This window comes from Calidris pugnax, unplaced genomic scaffold (genome assembly GCF_001431845.1).
Source record: "Calidris pugnax isolate Ruff unplaced genomic scaffold, ASM143184v1 scaffold103, whole genome shotgun sequence".
In the NCBI taxonomy this organism is placed as follows: domain Eukaryota; kingdom Metazoa; phylum Chordata; class Aves; order Charadriiformes; family Scolopacidae; genus Calidris; species Calidris pugnax.
The window spans coordinates 19,700,221-19,718,146 of record NW_015090990.1 but is presented as its reverse complement, the minus strand read 5'-3'; the positions used below and the strand labels follow the sequence as shown (position 1 = coordinate 19,718,146).

Sequence of the window (17,926 nt, the reverse complement as noted above, 5' to 3'; positions counted from 1 at the left end):
CTAAAAGGTGCTACTTGACACTTAGAATCTTCTCCATAGCTAGCTCCCCTAAAATGCATGAGGGAAAGCAGCTTTTAAATATATCACAGACCCACCTATACACCTACTGTGACAGTTTTGAATTGTACTGGTAGAATTATTTTGTACCACGTACAGTTTTGCCCAACTGCATCCAAAAAAGAAAAATTCAAACTAGAAAAATTGTGGGGAAAGGCTATCACATTTCCTTAGTTTAAGAACTACTACTTTAGCCTACAAAAAGAAAGGCTGACTGTGCATGTGGTTTTATATCTGCACAGGGAACAAAAGGTAAAGCGAACAACATTTAAGTATGATGTTGGTAACAGTATATGTGAAGAAAATCAGGCCAATTTAAGAGGGGGGGATATATTCTAAGAAAATCAGGCCAATTTAAGAGGGGGGGACAGCCTTTTTATAAAGAATATATTTGGTAACCAAATAATAGAAATGTGAAAATGCAGAAAGTCAGTCCTTGCGTACTGAAGACCTACCTGAGGATCGTTGGTTGACAGATTGTACCAAATAATAGAAGCCCACGCGTTGGGTAGTTGGCTCACATTGGAGATCATCACCACAGGCAAAGAGCTGGTCTGGTGGAAAGAATGAATGTGGTATGTAAATGCTGCTGAGGGAAGTGTTAACACTGTGTTATGCTTTGGTTTTTTAGCCCTCCCTTCCTTCCCAAACTGTACGCTTCTGTCCAGAAGTTCTGGAAATCCTGTGTCCGCTTATGGTTACTACTGACGTTAGCATCTAGGATAGATGGACCTGTGATCTGGCCCAACACAGTTGTTCTTCTATAAGCTGCTGGAAAATGCCTTTCATTCTTGCCCTGGAAAATCTGGCTAGAATACTCACTTCCAAATTTATAGTCAATCCATACAGGCAGACCTGGGTTTCAAAACTGATGGAGTGGAGTTCCTCGGTCACCATGTGAGGGCCCTGAGGGAGTAAATAGGTTATAAAACTGTGAGTGCACAGCTGACGTTACACATATCAAATATATAAGAAAAGCAGGAAAAGAAGGAAGTGAAGGAAATAATTTGTTTGTTAAACTTTGACATTAAATTAGTCCAGAAGTCTGGTGGTTTTTTTCTGATGGAAAAAAACAGTGTTAAATTGACATTGACATTGTTAAAACAATACTTTTAACCTTTCAACTTCCGCTTTTAACTTTTTCTAAAATGGTGCTTTTAAACACAATATTGTTGTTGGAGACAATTTTTTTCACACAAAGTTAACAGATTATTTATTGTGTCTCTTTTTTTCCTAAAATTTCTTTACTGATTGACAATTCCAATTTAAACAGGAATATTAAACTTCAAGGAGAGAGACAAACTAGAAACAAAACAAAAAGTCACAGCTTTAATGACAAGGACGCCCTGATTGGGGAACATAGGTTTGTTGTTAGTATGGTACTAGTTGAATGAGTAGAGGCCTAAATCATTAATCCAAAATAAATCTGGTATTAAAAACTCAAGCTTTTATTTGATGGAAAAATAATAATCTGATTGTCATAGTAAAGTTTCTAGTACAAGCATTTTGTTTTGATTATAAATCAGCATAGCTCTGTAAAGATCCAAATCTCTTCCCCCCCTTGGGAAACAGATCTCTGGAAATACATTTCCATCCCCAGATGTCAAAGTATAAAAATCTGTTTGTCCTTTTCCTGCTTTGTTGTTGTTGTTGTTTTTCCCCTCCCCATCACATATTTGTTTGTCAGACTTTTTAAAAAAGAAACAAAATCAAAAAGCCCAAATCAAAATGCTTCCTTTTACTGAAATACTCCACCTTCAGCCAATGTAAAATAAAACAATTCCTTGGGAAATTGCCTCATGGCCTTATCTTTCCAATGGAGCGCCTCCTCCAGGATACGTACAGGCCATTGCAATAAAAGATACTGTATAAACGAGGGATTGATACCACAGGAGATCTGCAGGCATCTGAATAATAAATCTGCCTTGCAAAGGGAAAATCCAGCTTAAAGTTGAAGGCTTTTACGTGAAATATCCATCCATCAAATGTTTTAATACAGGTAGAATCAATCCAGCTCAACCTGTATTGATGACACAAAGTTGAAAAGGATTGATGAAACTCCCCTTCTCCCTCCCCTCATTATGATTTTGCAAAAACAACATTTTCTCAAGGAGACATCATCTAGGCAAAAAGGCATATCAACATGAAAGGAGAAATCTCAATTACTGAGACCCACATTTCTTTTTATGAGGCAAGTCGTACTTAACAACTGCACTCTCAGCTTACTAAATATCCTATAACAAATCAAGTTTTTAAATTATTATAGTTGCTGTTAATATAAAACCAAACTTGCTTATGCTAATAATAACTTCAGACTGTGATTTGATCAAGGAGAAGCTCAGTTTGAGGAAATCAGCAGTGAACCATGTCACAGTTCAGCTGTCCTAATTCTCCACAGCCCTATGTTTTTATGTAGTTAGAAAGGCACAAAGTGTGGAAGTGGGAGTAAAATGCTACCAAAAGTAGAGCACCAACATTTTTACACCTACATTTTTGTCTTTGCTTGTCTTGATACAAATGACTTTGTAAGCAGCAAAGTAACTGGGAGGCGAGCCTTGAGTTTCAGTCTTGCTAATTAGGTTGCAAGTTATTCTGTTCAGAAACTCTGTGTGAAGCATGCACAAGCACCTTCAGCTTCAGGTTCTTGATTAAAATTCTCCATGCTGATCACACCTTTGTTTTGTACTTAAAGACTGTTTGTAATAACTTTTGTGCTTGTAAAATGACATCTATTTGGGCTGTGAGATGAGTGACTTTTTTTTATTATATTTTTTTTTTTAAACTTGCCACTACAACTTTACCCTCAGTCCTCCTATTATGCAAAAAAGTTATGCTGGTGTGGAGATACTTTAAACCAGTAGAGCCTATTTCACTTAGTTAGTAGATGGCATTCATAGAAGCATCTTATGACTTCAGTTACCTTGGGAGACACTAATTGTTCTGGGAGTGTTGGCAGAGGCTGTATCATTGGTTGCAAGCCCCTGACTCTTGCTTCAGTCAGAGATTTACCTGCAGGTTTTGCTGTTAAAGAGCAATGCTAAATTCATAGTGATGGTCCATGGCCACCCCTAGAGGTCGAGGGCTAATGCTTTTAAACTGAAAGAGGCAAGATTTAGGTTAGATACCAGGAAGAAATTCTTTACAGTGAGGGTGGTGAGACACTGGAACAGGTTGCCCCGAGAAGTTGTGGATGCCCCTGGCATCCTGAAGGTGTTCAGGACCAGGCTGGATGGGGCTTTGAGCAACCTGCTCTAGTGGGAGGTGTCCCTGCCCATGGCAGGGGGGGTTGGAACTCGATGATCTTTAAGGTCCCTTCCAACCCAAACCATTCTATGATCCATGTGAGGTGTGCTGGAGGAGGAATGGAAGGAGCACCCTGCAATACAGACGGATCCAGAGGCATGGTGTTCTAGGCGTGGATTAGTGCCAATGTTAATACTTCTGATTTCTATTCCCTGCACAGCAAGAACGTAGGGATTTTAAACTCCTCTGCTAGGAAGCGAGCACTTGCAATACCTTTTCACCTTGCGTGCCAGGTGGTATGTGCGTGTCTCTGAAACCTGGGTACTGCAAAGGACTTGCTGGCTTGTTGATGCTAACGTGTCATGGCACAGTGTCACCACAAGAGGGACACCTACCACCAGATTCAGGCGGCCATTGGTAAACTGAGCAGCTTTTGGTCCTGGGTGAGGCCAGCAGAATTCTTTGATGCAAATGTATTAATACCCTTACCTCAACTGTAAACTTTGCCAACGGAACATATATTTAAAAAACCGTTCCTTTAGGAAAAATTGTTTCAACACCCCACCCCCACCCCCCAAAGAAGCTTATTTTTTCAAAATGTAAATGACCAAAAAGGCAGCCTTAAAGAGGAATGCATAAATTTACATTAATACTTCCTACATTCTGTTGCAACTTTTTTGATATACAAATTTAAGGCATGCAATTAAAATTTCTAAGTGTAGATCTGAAAAGTTCTCATTATAGTATATATGATAATTGGGTCCCATACTTATTATAAGAGTAATGTATATTTTAAACTCTAACAGCATATGGTTGCTCTTTGGTTTAAATAAAATCCAATCTGAAATACTTGTGAGAATAATAAAAAATAAGATGTAAAATAAATATACAAACCTCATTTCCTTTGCTTCCAGCACTTGATTTCATTTCTTTGGGTTGCTGTATAAAGCAAAACAATATTTATGTGCTAAAGGAACTATAGACAGAACGTATAAAGAACATCATTTGTAACCATGATGTTCTTAGTATAATAATTTTTTATTTACAATATACAAATATGGTGTAATGAAGACTGACACTATGCCTTGAAAAATCTATTCAGTGAATAGTCTTTTGAAATTTTAAAAGAATTTTTTAAGAAACTAAGTTAAAGTAACGAAGTGTTAATTAGGGTGCTTTGTGGAATACAAAAAAGCACTAAAGACCATCAATCTCCATCTCCTTTTTGCAAAGCTACATCAATGCACTGCAGGTGTTGTCAAGCCAAAAAAATACCACAGGTGAGGGAGTCTAGTCAGAAAGCATGACAAAGAGAAGTTACAGAAGCAGTACTAGAGTCTTTCAAAAGACAGCTATCACAGCCAGTAATTTCAAGCAAATCTAATGCATTCAATTATACGTTTCCCTGAGATAATGGTGGTGTGGTTTGGCTTTGGTTTTTTGTTTTGTTAGGTTGGCTTTTTTAACAAAAGTCAGTTTCTGAGAAGCTGTATAATTCAGTATGATTAGTCTTTTCATTTTCTGGCATTATTTAGGATTTTCTTTGTCATTTGGGTGAAAATATATAGCCTTACTTTATGGAATGGATAAAGTATGGAATGGGATAAAGAGGTTCTAGGATTCAACTTTCTGTATAAGAAAAAAGAAAATGAGCATAGACTTGACAGTAACATAGTTCTTCACAGCTTTTAAAGAATCTTTTATTTCTTTATCAGAGGGAAAAAGCAGTCAAACTCACCAAATGACGAAATTCCACTGACAGGCTTCCGTTTGCGGATTCATCCATGTTCATTGCTTTCACATGTGTTCCACACAGAACGAATCTACGATTACTATGGGGGACATTACACTTACGTATGTAAATAATATTGCGTCAGATCATTTAAGAAATAGGATATCTTATTTTCTTACCTTACTGTTGAAACATTCCTGAAATAGAAGAGGGGCAGGGGGAGGACACATTGTACATCAGTAAATGTGTGAGCCATAACTTGTGCTGAGAAACATATCTTGAGATGATAGCTCTTGCCTTGTCAAAGCTAATTTGTTTTACCAATACAACTGCAATTTTTAAACTAAAGCATTGAGATTTGTACTGTCCGGTTAGACGTTTGCATCTGGCCAGATGCAAGTAGTGTATTTTACCTAGCTTTTCTCCTGACATTGGAATGCTATGTGTGTATTCAAAGCTGCAGTACTAATTGCCTGTGTTGTGGGACAATGCGAGCCTGTGTAGGTAGCTCATGGTGGACTGGGGAAACGTGCCCAGCAACAAATCAGACAGTACACAGCTTTCGAGAGGAACAGTCCTGCCTTCTCTCCTGCTCTTTCCCCACCATGTGCTTTTTTCCTTCCTTCTTTTGGGCCATCATCTATGTCCACATGGTCAGGGCGTTTTTTAGGAGAGCCAGAAGAAAGGAGGTAGCCTGTGGCTGGGGAGCGAGGAGGGCTTGGATCACCTTTGCCAATTTTTAAATCATACCTTGACAGCAAGTTTTCTGCCCCATATTTTATTGTGCTAGGGTGCCCTGACCTATGTGTAACCAAGTTTGCTCTACAGTACTGGCTATTGCTCAAAATAATACGTCTTGCTGAGAGAAGACGCATCAACTCAAATAGAAATACTCCAGGCAGCATTAACACTGTTTTCACAAATGTAGTATAGACAGGCTCTGAGACACTTTTTGCTCAATAAATCATAATTAACCAAAGAAGCAGGGGATCCTGCTCATTTGGGACTGCTCTAAAAATAATGGGAACACAAAAGAGAACCAAACACCCTAGAAAGGAAGAATTTATGGAGCAGTTTTCATTTCAGGCAGGGCTAAAACTCTGTAAGCTGCCCTAGTTACTAATTACAGCACTAGCTTTTTAAGCACAAACTTCATGTAGTACTTGGAGCAGCTGCACTGAAGGTACTAGGCCCATTAATGCCAGCAGAGATAGTTAGCTTTGAAATACCACTTACCCCATAAATGCAGTACAGTTTGCTTTAAAGTTTTTGCCTGATGCTAACTATTTCAAAATGAATTTTATCTAAGTTTTGAAACAAATCCTAAATGGACTTCTTCCCTCCAATTTGAAAATAGCAATAGTAGCTTTTGGTTTTTTGTTTGGTTTTTTTTTCTAAAAAGACAAAGAAATCTTCCACATTAAAAAACAAAAAGCATTACCCTGATGTTTTAACTGTTTTGTTTTGTTTTCCTCATTTTCCTTTTAGAGCAACTTCTAAATCACATAGGGTAGCAATTGAAAAAAATGTGTTGTCTCTGTAGGGAGAGAGAGAATATCTTCACTTTAAAGTTTCTTACTTGTCAATAGTTGCTTTCACTCTGATCTGGTAGTTCAGCTCCGGTAATTTAATTAGCAACCTTCAAAACAGAAAATGTGAAAGTTAATGTTAACAGAATAAATTTCTCACCCGAATATGCTAGAGAACAGTAGCTCTACACTAAAGTATCTGAAATTATTATAACCTGAAGAAAAGATTAGGTATCTAGAACTATATCATGATGTACAGGGTTGTATACTCAGAAAGAGGAGCTGGGCTGTCCCAGTGGCAGGTGTTCCACCCTCCCTGCAAGTATGTGGAAAAGGTAGTATGGGTTTGAGGGAATGGCTAGAGAGAGAACAAAGTACTAATTAAGAGATGGATTTCAATAATCTGTGATCACACCACAGATGTATGCGTACTTTCCACACCCCTCAACCCTCCATGCCTTCTTTTTGCTCCAAGGTGGAACTGAGAGGAGAGTTCCTCTCCAGTATTTGCTTTTTTCATAGTCAGGCAAGGAGCTAGGGGGAGAGAAATAACTTTTCATTGATTCACCAGAGCCCCCCAAAATGCAGATGTTTACTTTCCTACCTGCAAAAGTGCCTCTGAGTATTCTGTGTTGGCTTGTACAATGTGGATTGTTATTTAGTCAGTTTGCAGTCATTAAAACAAGAATTCAATGGATATAGGGCCCTAAAGGTGCTGACTTTTGGGCATGATCTGCCTTTCTTCCTCACGCTGATTTACTCTTTATTGCCACTTATTATGAGTTACAGATTCTTTGGCCTTTCTATCCCCATTCTAGAAAGTGTCCCTGGAGTCAAAAGGATCTCTGCCTTAAGTTGGTCTGCTTTGCTTTCTAGATTGCTTCTAGGATAAAATGTAGTACACAAATGAAGGACTTTATATCGGATTTCCTTCCCTTACCTTAATTTAACAGTGAACTGTATTAACGTTTTAAGAACCATTGGCCTCTGGGGATGTGTTGGCATGCAGGGCTGCCTTTCAACCACGAAGGAACTGTGTGAAAAGAAGTGAAACAAGCAGATTGTTAGGAACATGCATAAACAAACAGCTGTATTGGGGCGGGGGGGAGGAAAAAAATGCTGGTATCTCTTAGAGACTTATTCCTCTACAGAAGCTGAAGTGTCAGGTATGTATTCCAACTCTCAGTTCTCAAAATCATCCAGTGGTCTAACTTACTGTAAGTTAGAGACAGATATTTGGAATACATTAAAAATCAAACCAAAATGAATTCCATAGTCCTAAAATTCCAGGCTGATAGAAGTCTGAAAGAGCAAGACTTTTATCAGAACCATAAAACGGTGTGAAAATACACTGTGCCTGGCTTCAATGAAATTAAACAATCATTTTATCTTTTCAAATTTTTTTTTACAGAAAAAAACCTGACCATGTTTTGCTTTCAGATAGTCACTTGTGGTATATCTCTCATATAGCCAGTACAAAAGGCAAAAGGAAGATGATAATATTTTATATATTAACAGAATGTGTTGGTGGGGAAGAGGAAGAACAAAGAACAAATTAGCACCTGCCACTTTACTTAAAAAAAAAAAAAAACCCAAACAAAACCCCAAACCCACAACCTTTTCTCAGCAGTATGTCTATGACTCCTACTGAAATAAGTGGATTTTTTGTGTTCCCCTAGAGTCAGAACTTGACCACAAACCCTTAACTACTATATGTGAGAAGCTGCCTGGTGCCTTCAACTTCTGGAATTTTGGTGACAGCTGTACATACTTCTAATATTGGAAACTCAGTCTTTAAGATCCTCAGAGACTCAAACATTTTGGTTTTTTTTTTTTTTTTTCTTCTTAACAACATGGTCTCATTGTTGCCAATAAATTTGTGGCAGTTCAAGCAAAGTTATGTACATTGACAATGGCTTACGCACTTCCGGAAAAGATTGTAGAGCAGAAAGTTGACTTTTTCCAGCAGCTGAGGTCTTTGCACTGGGATAGGATCCCCATCGTAAGTTAGCCTGGTCAACAGCTCCTCCAATTTTTCTAGTTGCCTTCTAACTTGAAAAAGACTCTCTGCCAACAGCGTAAAGCTACAGCAAGACAAAAGATTAGTTTGCAATCTTTCACGTAAACGGCTGCTTAAAAGAAAATGGCTACTGAAGTTCTGGCTTAGGGATATCAGAATCAGCACCGATTGGTGCTTTCTAGCTTTATCCAAACTCGTGCCTTCATCTTTTGTTTACAGGAGTATATAAATACATCAGGCAAAATTTCCTACTTTATTTTTAGAGATAAATATTTTTGCAATGGGCCTCACCAATAGCAACGCAACGCTGCCTGTGATAATTTAGAAGAAATATTTACACAGATCTGATGTTTTACATGCACAACACTTGTGCCAATTTTAGTTCTTTCCTACAGCTTAGTGGTTTTGCAAAATGTACTCTTTAAAAGAATAATCACACAGAATCACCATGGTTGGAAGGGACCTCGGAGATTGAGTCCAACCTTAAAACAACCACCACAAAACTGAGCCCTGAGGGACACTATTGGTGACCGGCTGCCAACTGGATTTCACCCCATTAATCACAACTCACTGGGCACAGCCACCCAGCCAGTTTTTTATCCAGTGAAGGGTATACTTCTGTATGCCATGATTCGCCAGTTTCTCCAGGAGAACGCCATGGGGGACGGGGTCAAAGGCCTTACCAAAGTCCAGGTAGACAACATCCACAGCCTTCCCCGCATCGAGAAAGCGGGTCACATGGTCATAGAAAGAGATCAAGTTCGTTAAGCAAGAGACCAAGTTGGTTAATATTTATATAAAATAAAGTTACAAAGACTGAGGAATGGTATTTCTCAGAAATGTAAAAAAAATAAGGAAAATGAAATCCAAACACATTTGCTAGCAGTTTAATAGGGTACGTGTGCATAAAATCACATCTTTTAGCTATTTTTAACGTCTCCCTTGGGGAAAAAAAAAATACTTCAGTGGAAAAAAAAGAAAAAAGGCAAACACTACTTTCCCCTTAAATCTAAAAAGGTTCTTGGTTGTTTTCCCTCCTTTTTAATTCTTATTCTTTACTTCATTTTCTCCAGAAGAGAAGTTTGATGGGAGAGAAATGATCAGGACATTGACATTCTCTGGCTGCATTATCTTTTTAAATATAATGCTTTTTAGATTTTTTTTTTTTTAATTTGTAATCACCGTTAGAGTTACCACCACAGAGACTACTGCCATTCAATTCCTGTGTAGTTTGAAATCTGGAGGGGTGATGTACCTAGTGAGTCAAAGCATAAAGTGTCTACCCGACTCCTGCCTAGACAAAACTCCCACTGTCCTCAGTGACAAACTCGGTCAGCACGGTTCTTACTCAAGCAAAACTCCCGAGAGGGTACGTATCATGTATCTGGAACAACTGACAAACCAAAAAAATGAGCCACTGCCATGGCTCGGGCTCAGCAGTTTACTGTTACATTATTAATTCTGAACAGCAAATGTTGCCCACCAAAACAAATTGTATTTTTGTTATTTACTTGCTTAGCTGCTAATTAATTTGCTGCTGTTGCAAGGTAACTGATCTAAAGGAAAGATCATTTCATGTGCAGCAGACTTCCTGTGGTTTTCAGTGGAAATACAAGCTCAAGGCAAGTTTACCAGTTCTGGAGCTGATCAAGCCCACCATGGAGAGGACCCCCAATGCAGGCAATCTGCTGCCGTCTCTTCCAGTCCAGCAGCTCTTCAGTCAGCATGTTGCTCATAAGCATATCGATTTCATGAATCACACGCCCTATTTTACTGAGCACTTCCTGTAAAATAGGAAAGATGTCACAAACTGACCACGGGGAACAGCCACAAAATTCAGCGATTATCATAAAAGTGCTAATTACATTTCTTTCAGTTACTTTGAAAGTAACTGTATTTAGCCCCTTCGCTGTAGTCTCTATAATTTAGAGGTGATTGGACCGGTCACCCGTTGTACTTGAAACTAATCCTAAATCTCTATGAACCCCTCCTCAGTAAAGCTTCTGGGTTTGGGGGTGGGAAGGAGGATTGTTGCATTCTTTGTGGGCATAACACCTCCAAGAAGTTGACATTTACAAGTACTGTCAAGGTCAAGAAGTCCTCCTTTTGTTTTGTATCATATCCAGTGCTCTGGGGTTTTTTGCTTGCTTCCTTGCTTTTAGCTGTGAAAAGTACAGGGACTCAAACAAATTGCCTAAATGTACTGTTTTCTGTGCTAGCAAAGAAGTGGTCAGGGAATATTTGCCATACTTGCAAGTTTCAGTCACTGAGCAGAGCGAGGTACCATTGGTGGGTTTTTTGAGTTTTTTGTGTGGTTGGTTTGGTTTGGGGTTTTTTTGCAATTATTAGATTACATTTACTTTGAACACTTTTTGCTTACTGTAAAGGGTATATATTGCCAACTAAGTTACCCATTTCGTACAGTACGTAAGAGGTTCTGTGAAGTGATGCCCTCACCTCCCTACTAAGGCGTGCAGAACCATATCCTTGATTGAGGCATTACTTAATCACCAATTTCTTAACAAAATCACCTGCACCCACCCAAAACCTTTTGCCAATTTGTAACTGCTGTTATTTGCCTGTTCTTCTGAGAAGAGAGTTAAGAAATCCACGCACACGCATTTGAGTATTCGATGTGGGAATAAGGGGAGAAAGAAAGCAAACGAACCACAAATGCCAAAACATGTCACTAACCTTTCTCTTGTAGTCTAAAGTGTTGAGCATCGCCTGCAACGCCAACATTTCCTGTTTAATGAGGGCGCTGTTTTTGTCGCTCTGCTCTGCAGGGGAATGAGAAAGTCGGTATAAATGCCTGTGTGGGTACATGTGCGTGTTTATAAGGGGAGGAAGGGGAAAAAACCACGACCAGACTGCAGCGTGAACTACCGAAAAGTGAACTGCAGGCGGCTGGAGGTTATGTAATAGTGTGTTTTATTTGAATGGACTAACTTTAGTACAAATTTAAGATAAGGTTTTATGACTTCACTCTTTAGATGTGTTTGTGGAACAGGAAAAGATAGAAAACATAGAGATGATACCTAGAATCTATAAATTTCTTATTCATGTGCATAGTCATGTGCATTCTCTACATCTGGTTTGGATCAATGACTGATTTGTGCACTACTGAAATATGCTTGTGGTGTCAGCAGTTAGGCTAAAGCTCTTTGGATGTGAATTATGAGTCTGGCTGAGAGAATGGAGGTTAGGCATTTGAAACAGAGATAAAGCGTTCATCGCTGTGGGGATTTCAGCAGCCAGGATTACTGATTACTGCGTATTTCCCCCCTCTCTTCAACTTTTTTTCCTTCTCTGGAGCATGCATTAATTTCAGGCTTCCCCGAGCTCTTTCCCCCACCTTCACCTTCCCCTACCTGTAGCTCTTCTTGCATCTTTCATGCTGCCTTCAAAAAAGAAATTGGTGCCAACTGTGTCTCTGCTAAGCTCTGGATTGACGTCTTCCCATTACGTTAGGGCAGATGTTTCAATAGAGGCAGACAAGCAACTGATTGTCAGCTCAGCCACAGCAATTGCTCACACAGTGTGAGGTGCTGCAAGCTGGCCATGCTGGTGGAGAGCACTTGTTGACACAGTGAAATTTTAAGCCCTGAAAGTAATTTATGTAAGCGTGTTTTATTTTGCAAGTGAGGCAGGCTTTGGTCATCTGTGTGGTCAATAATTATGATTGGCCTGCTGATTAACAACTCATTAAACCATGGCAATGTCATCTCTTCTGATTACCTGGCCATATCCAACCTTAAACATACAGGATTGACATGCGTAAGAATTCAGACATTTCAAGCCCAATATCTTTGCATGTTCAATGGGAGATAATATGAAGATATCTGAGCAGACACAAGTGGACCTCAGTTTCTTTTCTGAAAAAGATCATGCAAGGACTGCTGCCGTGTGCAGATCTCAACCATCACAGGCTGGTCAAACATGCATTCAGAGTGCTTACCAGCTGGTTATCACCACTGTGGTCAAAAAAGAACAGAAAGCCAAGTTAGAGGCTAAAAAAATCAGTTTTTTACAACTCTCCTCTGGGGAAATAACAGGCTCTTCCATATCCTTGGCCCTGCCAAGGAAAGGGCCACATGAAAGGTGAGGAAATTGAAAAATAGGTTCTTTAAATTAAGAAAATTACTACTTTTCATGCCTTTATGCATATTATCTACAGAAAATAACTATACTTGCTCAACGAGATCCTGTCTACCCTCTCAACCCCAAAAGAGTCGTTATGTTCCAAGACTATAACTTTATATAAACTAAAAATCCATTTTTTTTGTGTTTACATATATTATCTGGGTAATGCACAAAAAAAATCTGATACTGTGGTCTAGCTGTACAATCAGCCATTGCCTAGAGAATCTAAAAATTATTATAAAAACTCTTACCTAAGCTTTGTATTGTTTTATACCTGAAGTCAAATTCCTCTTGCAAGTCTTCCAAGTATTTGACATCTTGGTCAGTCATCTTTCCCAGGGGAAAAAAAAGTAAAATTATTTGAGTGTTCACAGTGACATAAAAACAAATTTGTTTGGTAATGGACAAATGCATAATGTAGTATTTCCCTTTCCTATCATTGGAAAATCCCTAAGCAGTTCTGGGAACTCTGGTTTACTAACTTGCAAATTTTAAAAAAGACAATATATTTTAAAATGCACATTTATAACTACAGATTTATTTCAGTTGTTCAGAAAGCCAGTTATTATCCTCTCTCCCACAGCTGATAGAGCTTAACCACTTCTTGTTTACTAGTTCAATGATGTAGTGGAAAGTAGGAATGCTTGCATTTAGCCTGAGCTAAGTTGAAATTGTTACGCCAATAATATAACTCGCTTCTTGGAACTTTAAAGCAGGGCAAATGGATAATTTTTCATTGACTTCAATGGGAATTGGAATGGAATATGCAAAGCCAAGATGAGTGGAGCCAAAGACAGGAGCAGAGCCCAGAGACTTTATTTAGATAATTACGTAAGAATTTGGGTAATGAAAATAAACATTTTTGCTGCTTTGGCTTTTTGCAAAGCTTTGCTTTCATATGTACCACAAAAATTTTAGAAGGTGTTTTCTAGTAACCAAACAATGGTAATTCAAAAAAAGGCACAACAAAAGAAGGAAAATAAAACTGTAGCAAATCATCTGTTTTACTTCAACGGTCTGTTTCTGTGCTGTGTATAGGAAGCCTCGATTCTGCCAACAACTCATAAACAATTCTTTTTGGTTTCCTGAGATATGCACTATAAGTGTCTGTGAGAATACCTACACTCGTTTGCTAAATTAGGACACACAGAATTAGCCAGTTTGGTTTCCTTTTTAGTTCGGAGGCTAAACTTTTAAATTATATTTGTAAGGTATGAAATTACACACACAAGGAACTCACTGATTTCCACATTCAACTTCATTACCCACTGCAAAAACCTTGTATCTAGAAACTGTTTTCATTTTCACTGGCATTTCAAGGGTGTCTTGTGCTTCTCCATGCAGGAAGAAGGAGCAGCAACGATAGGCTACTGGGTTGCAGCTTTGTCTGCTTTTGCTGTGTAATTCTTATCTTATAACTTTATACATAGATAGAGATCTAGTATCACATTCTTCTTCTAAATCTAGCTTTATCCTTTTAAGGGTTACATCTCTCTAACTCTTCTTCCCCATGTAGAGAGACAGTAATGAGAGAATAATACTAGGACATCTTTCCAGTATACCAAAAGTGATGCTTTTGAATGGCATAAGGACGAGTATTTCAAATGTAACTTCTACACTGAGACTGCTGCAAAGCTGAAAGTTGGGCTGGGATAGCAAAAAGGCCATAGGTAATCTGAATCCTATCCTGCCCTGAACTGAACAGGCAGCTCTTCTGACTGAGCTTTCAAGGTCTCTATGGGACATAGCTAAAGATTTGTCTCAGCCCAGGTCTACCCTGCAACGCTATAAGAAACTCCTGGAGAATTGTTACCATCTGCTCCGAATGGTCTTCTCCCCTCACGTCTCCAAAACACATCATTATGCCACGTAGGCTTCAGCTTTACAAAGATCTTGGTATGTGACTTAGAGGTCATGAAGGCTAGCTACTGCTCACCCAACTAAAAGAGGTGAAGTTGCAGAAACACACGTACTGAACCTCACATCTCTTTAGAGATGGTAGGTATGTTCTTATTGCACTCAGTGGTCTGCCTGCAACTCGCATAGGGATGAGTATGATAGCTTTAAAATAGGTAGCTCTCACACTGAACCTAGAGCAGCTGTAAAAACCTGAGGATCCAGGTGTGTTCCCAGTAGTTAGTCTGGGCTAAGGTCCTCAGAATAATAAAAAATTATTGGCACAGCTTGTTAACAAAAGTATTTGTGCTACCCAGCTTAAAAATAGTTTGGGTATGTCTGTATGAAAATCATGGCTGCATAAATGACAAACAGGACAAAAAATACCTGAGCGCTGTTCTTGATGGCTGACACTTTGTGTTCTACATTTCGTTGTCGTTCTGAAACCACAGAGTTCTGCAGAGACTTTTCCAGTGGCCCCTGGAACACATTGAACATATAATGGATGGATGAGTAATAATAATGAGTGATAGTAACTGTACTGCAAGTTCTAGCATAGAGAGGGAATTCAGAAGCTGATCTTCAACCAGCTGGAGCCTGGTGTAGACAGACAATCTATTTAGTGTAGTTCCTTTAGTTAATTTGAAAAACATGCTGGTTTAACTTTGAAATCCAAAAAGGTGAGTATACTGCAAACACTAAACACCTAGTAAATTAAAGAAACTGACACACAGATTGTTAGATTTCTGAAAAAGACCAACATCACAATACTAGTATAAGAACACGTATTGCATCCACAGATGATTAAAAAGAACGCATTTGACATTTATCGGGGTTTTAGTGGTGTAACAATTTCCCCAAAATTAGTTTTATATGTAATTTTTAAGTTTCTTTCTTCAAATGACATCAAAACTATCAGTGCCTTGCAACATATCAGATGGAATGTCTTTTGTATTGCATAATTAATGAATTAATGCATTACATAATTTAAAATACAGACATCTGTTTTGCAAAGAATAATCTCTTTAAATCCTTTCCCACAGATTAAGTTTTTGAAGATTAGCTGTGACACAGAAGTCACTTATAGCAATGTTTGTAGCAGTGGAGCCACTAATGAAGTACAAACGTGAGTTTGAAGGACAACATTTGGCAACCCCTAGTGCATCCAAATTCCGCTAGTGGAATGAGAGGGCAGGATTTGGTCCTAAAAGCACATGAGCAGATTACCATGGAGCAGATTAATGAAAAGTCATTCATTACCTGCACAGGCATGCTAGCTGCAGCCAATATTCTTCTTTCTTCTCGTAAACAGTTTGAGATGATTACCGCTATATGCATGGGATTACCGTGATATTTGCCCTGCAAGCACAAGTAAATACAACTTTTAAAAATACAGAATTCAGGGTGTCCCTCTGGAAATCAGAAACAATGTGTTTCAGTGTCTGTAAGCTACAGCTTGGTGTGGGTGGAGAAGACTGCCCTACTGTTCTCAACCTTTGCTAGTGCTGGTTCAGCCTTGCAGTGCAGCATCAGTTAGTGCCATTGTCATAAAATATTCTTAACGATGTTCCTCAGAGATCATAAAGATACAACTCTGAGATGTACATCATTTGAAGATCAAATTGCTCCACTGCTAACACAGCTGTTTTGAAAGGGCTTTCCTGTCAGCCTATTCTGTGCATGATTTTATCACGTCCTCCATTTTCAATAGGATGTTGCTGTTAGCATGTAACACTTCTGCCAACAAAAAGTTGTAAGCATATCAATACGGTAATGATGCAAGCAGAAAAGCCTCCTCAGCAAAAAGCAGAAGACTTAAATTTTAATGTCTGTGAACAATTTTTCTCCTTCAACAAATAGTGAGCCTAAAATGAAGGAAGAAGCAATTCTTGGCTCAAGCCAAAGAACCAAAAAATGTCACTATTTTTACATCACCGTTAACAAGGTGCAGAATTGCTGATGCATGACTGAGGACTGGGCACAATTTGAAGAAGCACTGTTTTGTGCTGTATTTATCAAATTGGAATGATTGAGTACTTTCAAGCAGCATCTTTCATAGAGATGTATTTGTTCAGTGTGTCTCAATATCCTTCATACCTTTTATTCAGTATTCACATATTGTTCATTCAAATGCCCTTTATTCAGTGCTCATACAGTTTTCAGCTACTCATCAGAATTTATCCAGCTCATTTCTTTTCCTGTGCGGTTTCCACTTTTGTACTGTTTTCCCCTCTTTCTGATTAGTTTTTACTCTCATCATATTTTGCTGCCATTCAGGACTTCATTTATTCTTGCTTTCTCTGAATGTGGCACAATGAGTTTATACATACTTAAATTGATGCTGTATTTTCCTTTGATATCTCATAGCAATTGTTGTAGTAGAAACAAGGGTGTGAACGCATCTGATAGAAATGTGAACATGCTGCTTCTATATTCCAACCATTACTATGACAGTGAACATGTATTTCTAACACCTTTTACCAGACAGACAAAACTGGATCATCTCCTGGGTGCTTTTGCATGAAATCTAAGTATTCTGAAAGATTTTTTCATAATAGGTTTTGACTTAAATTACAAGGTAAAAAATTATTATATTTAAAATGTTAATTTTGATAATGGAGACTTGGTTTGAGCTGCTTAGTGTTAAATACCATGCTGTTGGTTATATTCTGGTTCCAGGCAGAGACTAAGGTGAAAGACACAGGACTCTTAAAACTAAGTAACTGATGTACCAAATGTTCCCTTTGATTGCCATGGTACTGTTGGCAATTAAACTAAGCTTTCTAACATTTCTGTTGTTTCTGAAGTTTTCTCAGGACAGGCAGTGCACATCCAAAATAGTTCTAGGGCTGTACCTCCTTTGATCTCTTTAAAAGCAGTTCAAGGCAGTGCTTTGCTCCAGCAATCATCTGTTGATTGGAATAGATGATTGGGAATGGGAATTGGAAATGGGAATGGGATGATGGGAATGGGAAAGATGAACTAGACCGTGATTTTAGGGAGTTTCTCTGGAAAAAAGGAGTGGTGAGCAATTCTACCACAGGACACGCTGTATCTCAGAGGAAACACTGAGCACTCCCTCCCTGCCAGCTCCTTGCTGGGCGGCGCGGGGGGATTTAACATTAAGAGGACACTGCTGATTTCTGCATCAAATGGCAGGGCCAAAGATCTGCCTATACTCCTTTCTCTCTGCCAGCTTCTGATGCCCTTGGCTGTGAGGGTAGTAACTATGTTCTCACTGCACTCTTCCTTCAGCACAGCTGAACCTCATGTCCAGGAACATACCCACAGTCTCCTTCAGGCAGC

The 17,926-nt window shown here is 38.8% G+C and overlaps 1 protein-coding gene across 3 annotated transcripts in view; it reads right to left on the bottom strand.

The window, feature by feature from the left end:
* STAT4 (signal transducer and activator of transcription 4) overlaps nucleotides 1–17,926 on the bottom strand; it is a 43,107-nt gene that overhangs the window by 9,667 nt on the left and 15,514 nt on the right. For all 3 annotated transcript variants that reach the window (XM_014954758.1, XM_014954759.1, XM_014954760.1), the window contains 13 exons: nucleotides 15,881–15,979; nucleotides 15,008–15,100; nucleotides 12,976–13,054; nucleotides 11,276–11,361; nucleotides 10,214–10,365; nucleotides 8,487–8,645; nucleotides 7,502–7,594; nucleotides 6,612–6,671; nucleotides 5,212–5,229; nucleotides 5,039–5,132; nucleotides 4,195–4,239; nucleotides 880–963; nucleotides 513–611 (listed from right to left, as the gene is read on the bottom strand). In XM_014954758.1, the coding sequence (XP_014810244.1) occupies nucleotides 513–611; nucleotides 880–963; nucleotides 4,195–4,239; nucleotides 5,039–5,132; nucleotides 5,212–5,229; nucleotides 6,612–6,671; nucleotides 7,502–7,594; nucleotides 8,487–8,645; nucleotides 10,214–10,365; nucleotides 11,276–11,361; nucleotides 12,976–13,054; nucleotides 15,008–15,100; nucleotides 15,881–15,979 (1,161 nt within the window). The remainder of the gene's footprint in view (nucleotides 1–512; nucleotides 612–879; nucleotides 964–4,194; nucleotides 4,240–5,038; nucleotides 5,133–5,211; nucleotides 5,230–6,611; nucleotides 6,672–7,501; nucleotides 7,595–8,486; nucleotides 8,646–10,213; nucleotides 10,366–11,275; nucleotides 11,362–12,975; nucleotides 13,055–15,007; nucleotides 15,101–15,880; nucleotides 15,980–17,926) is intronic.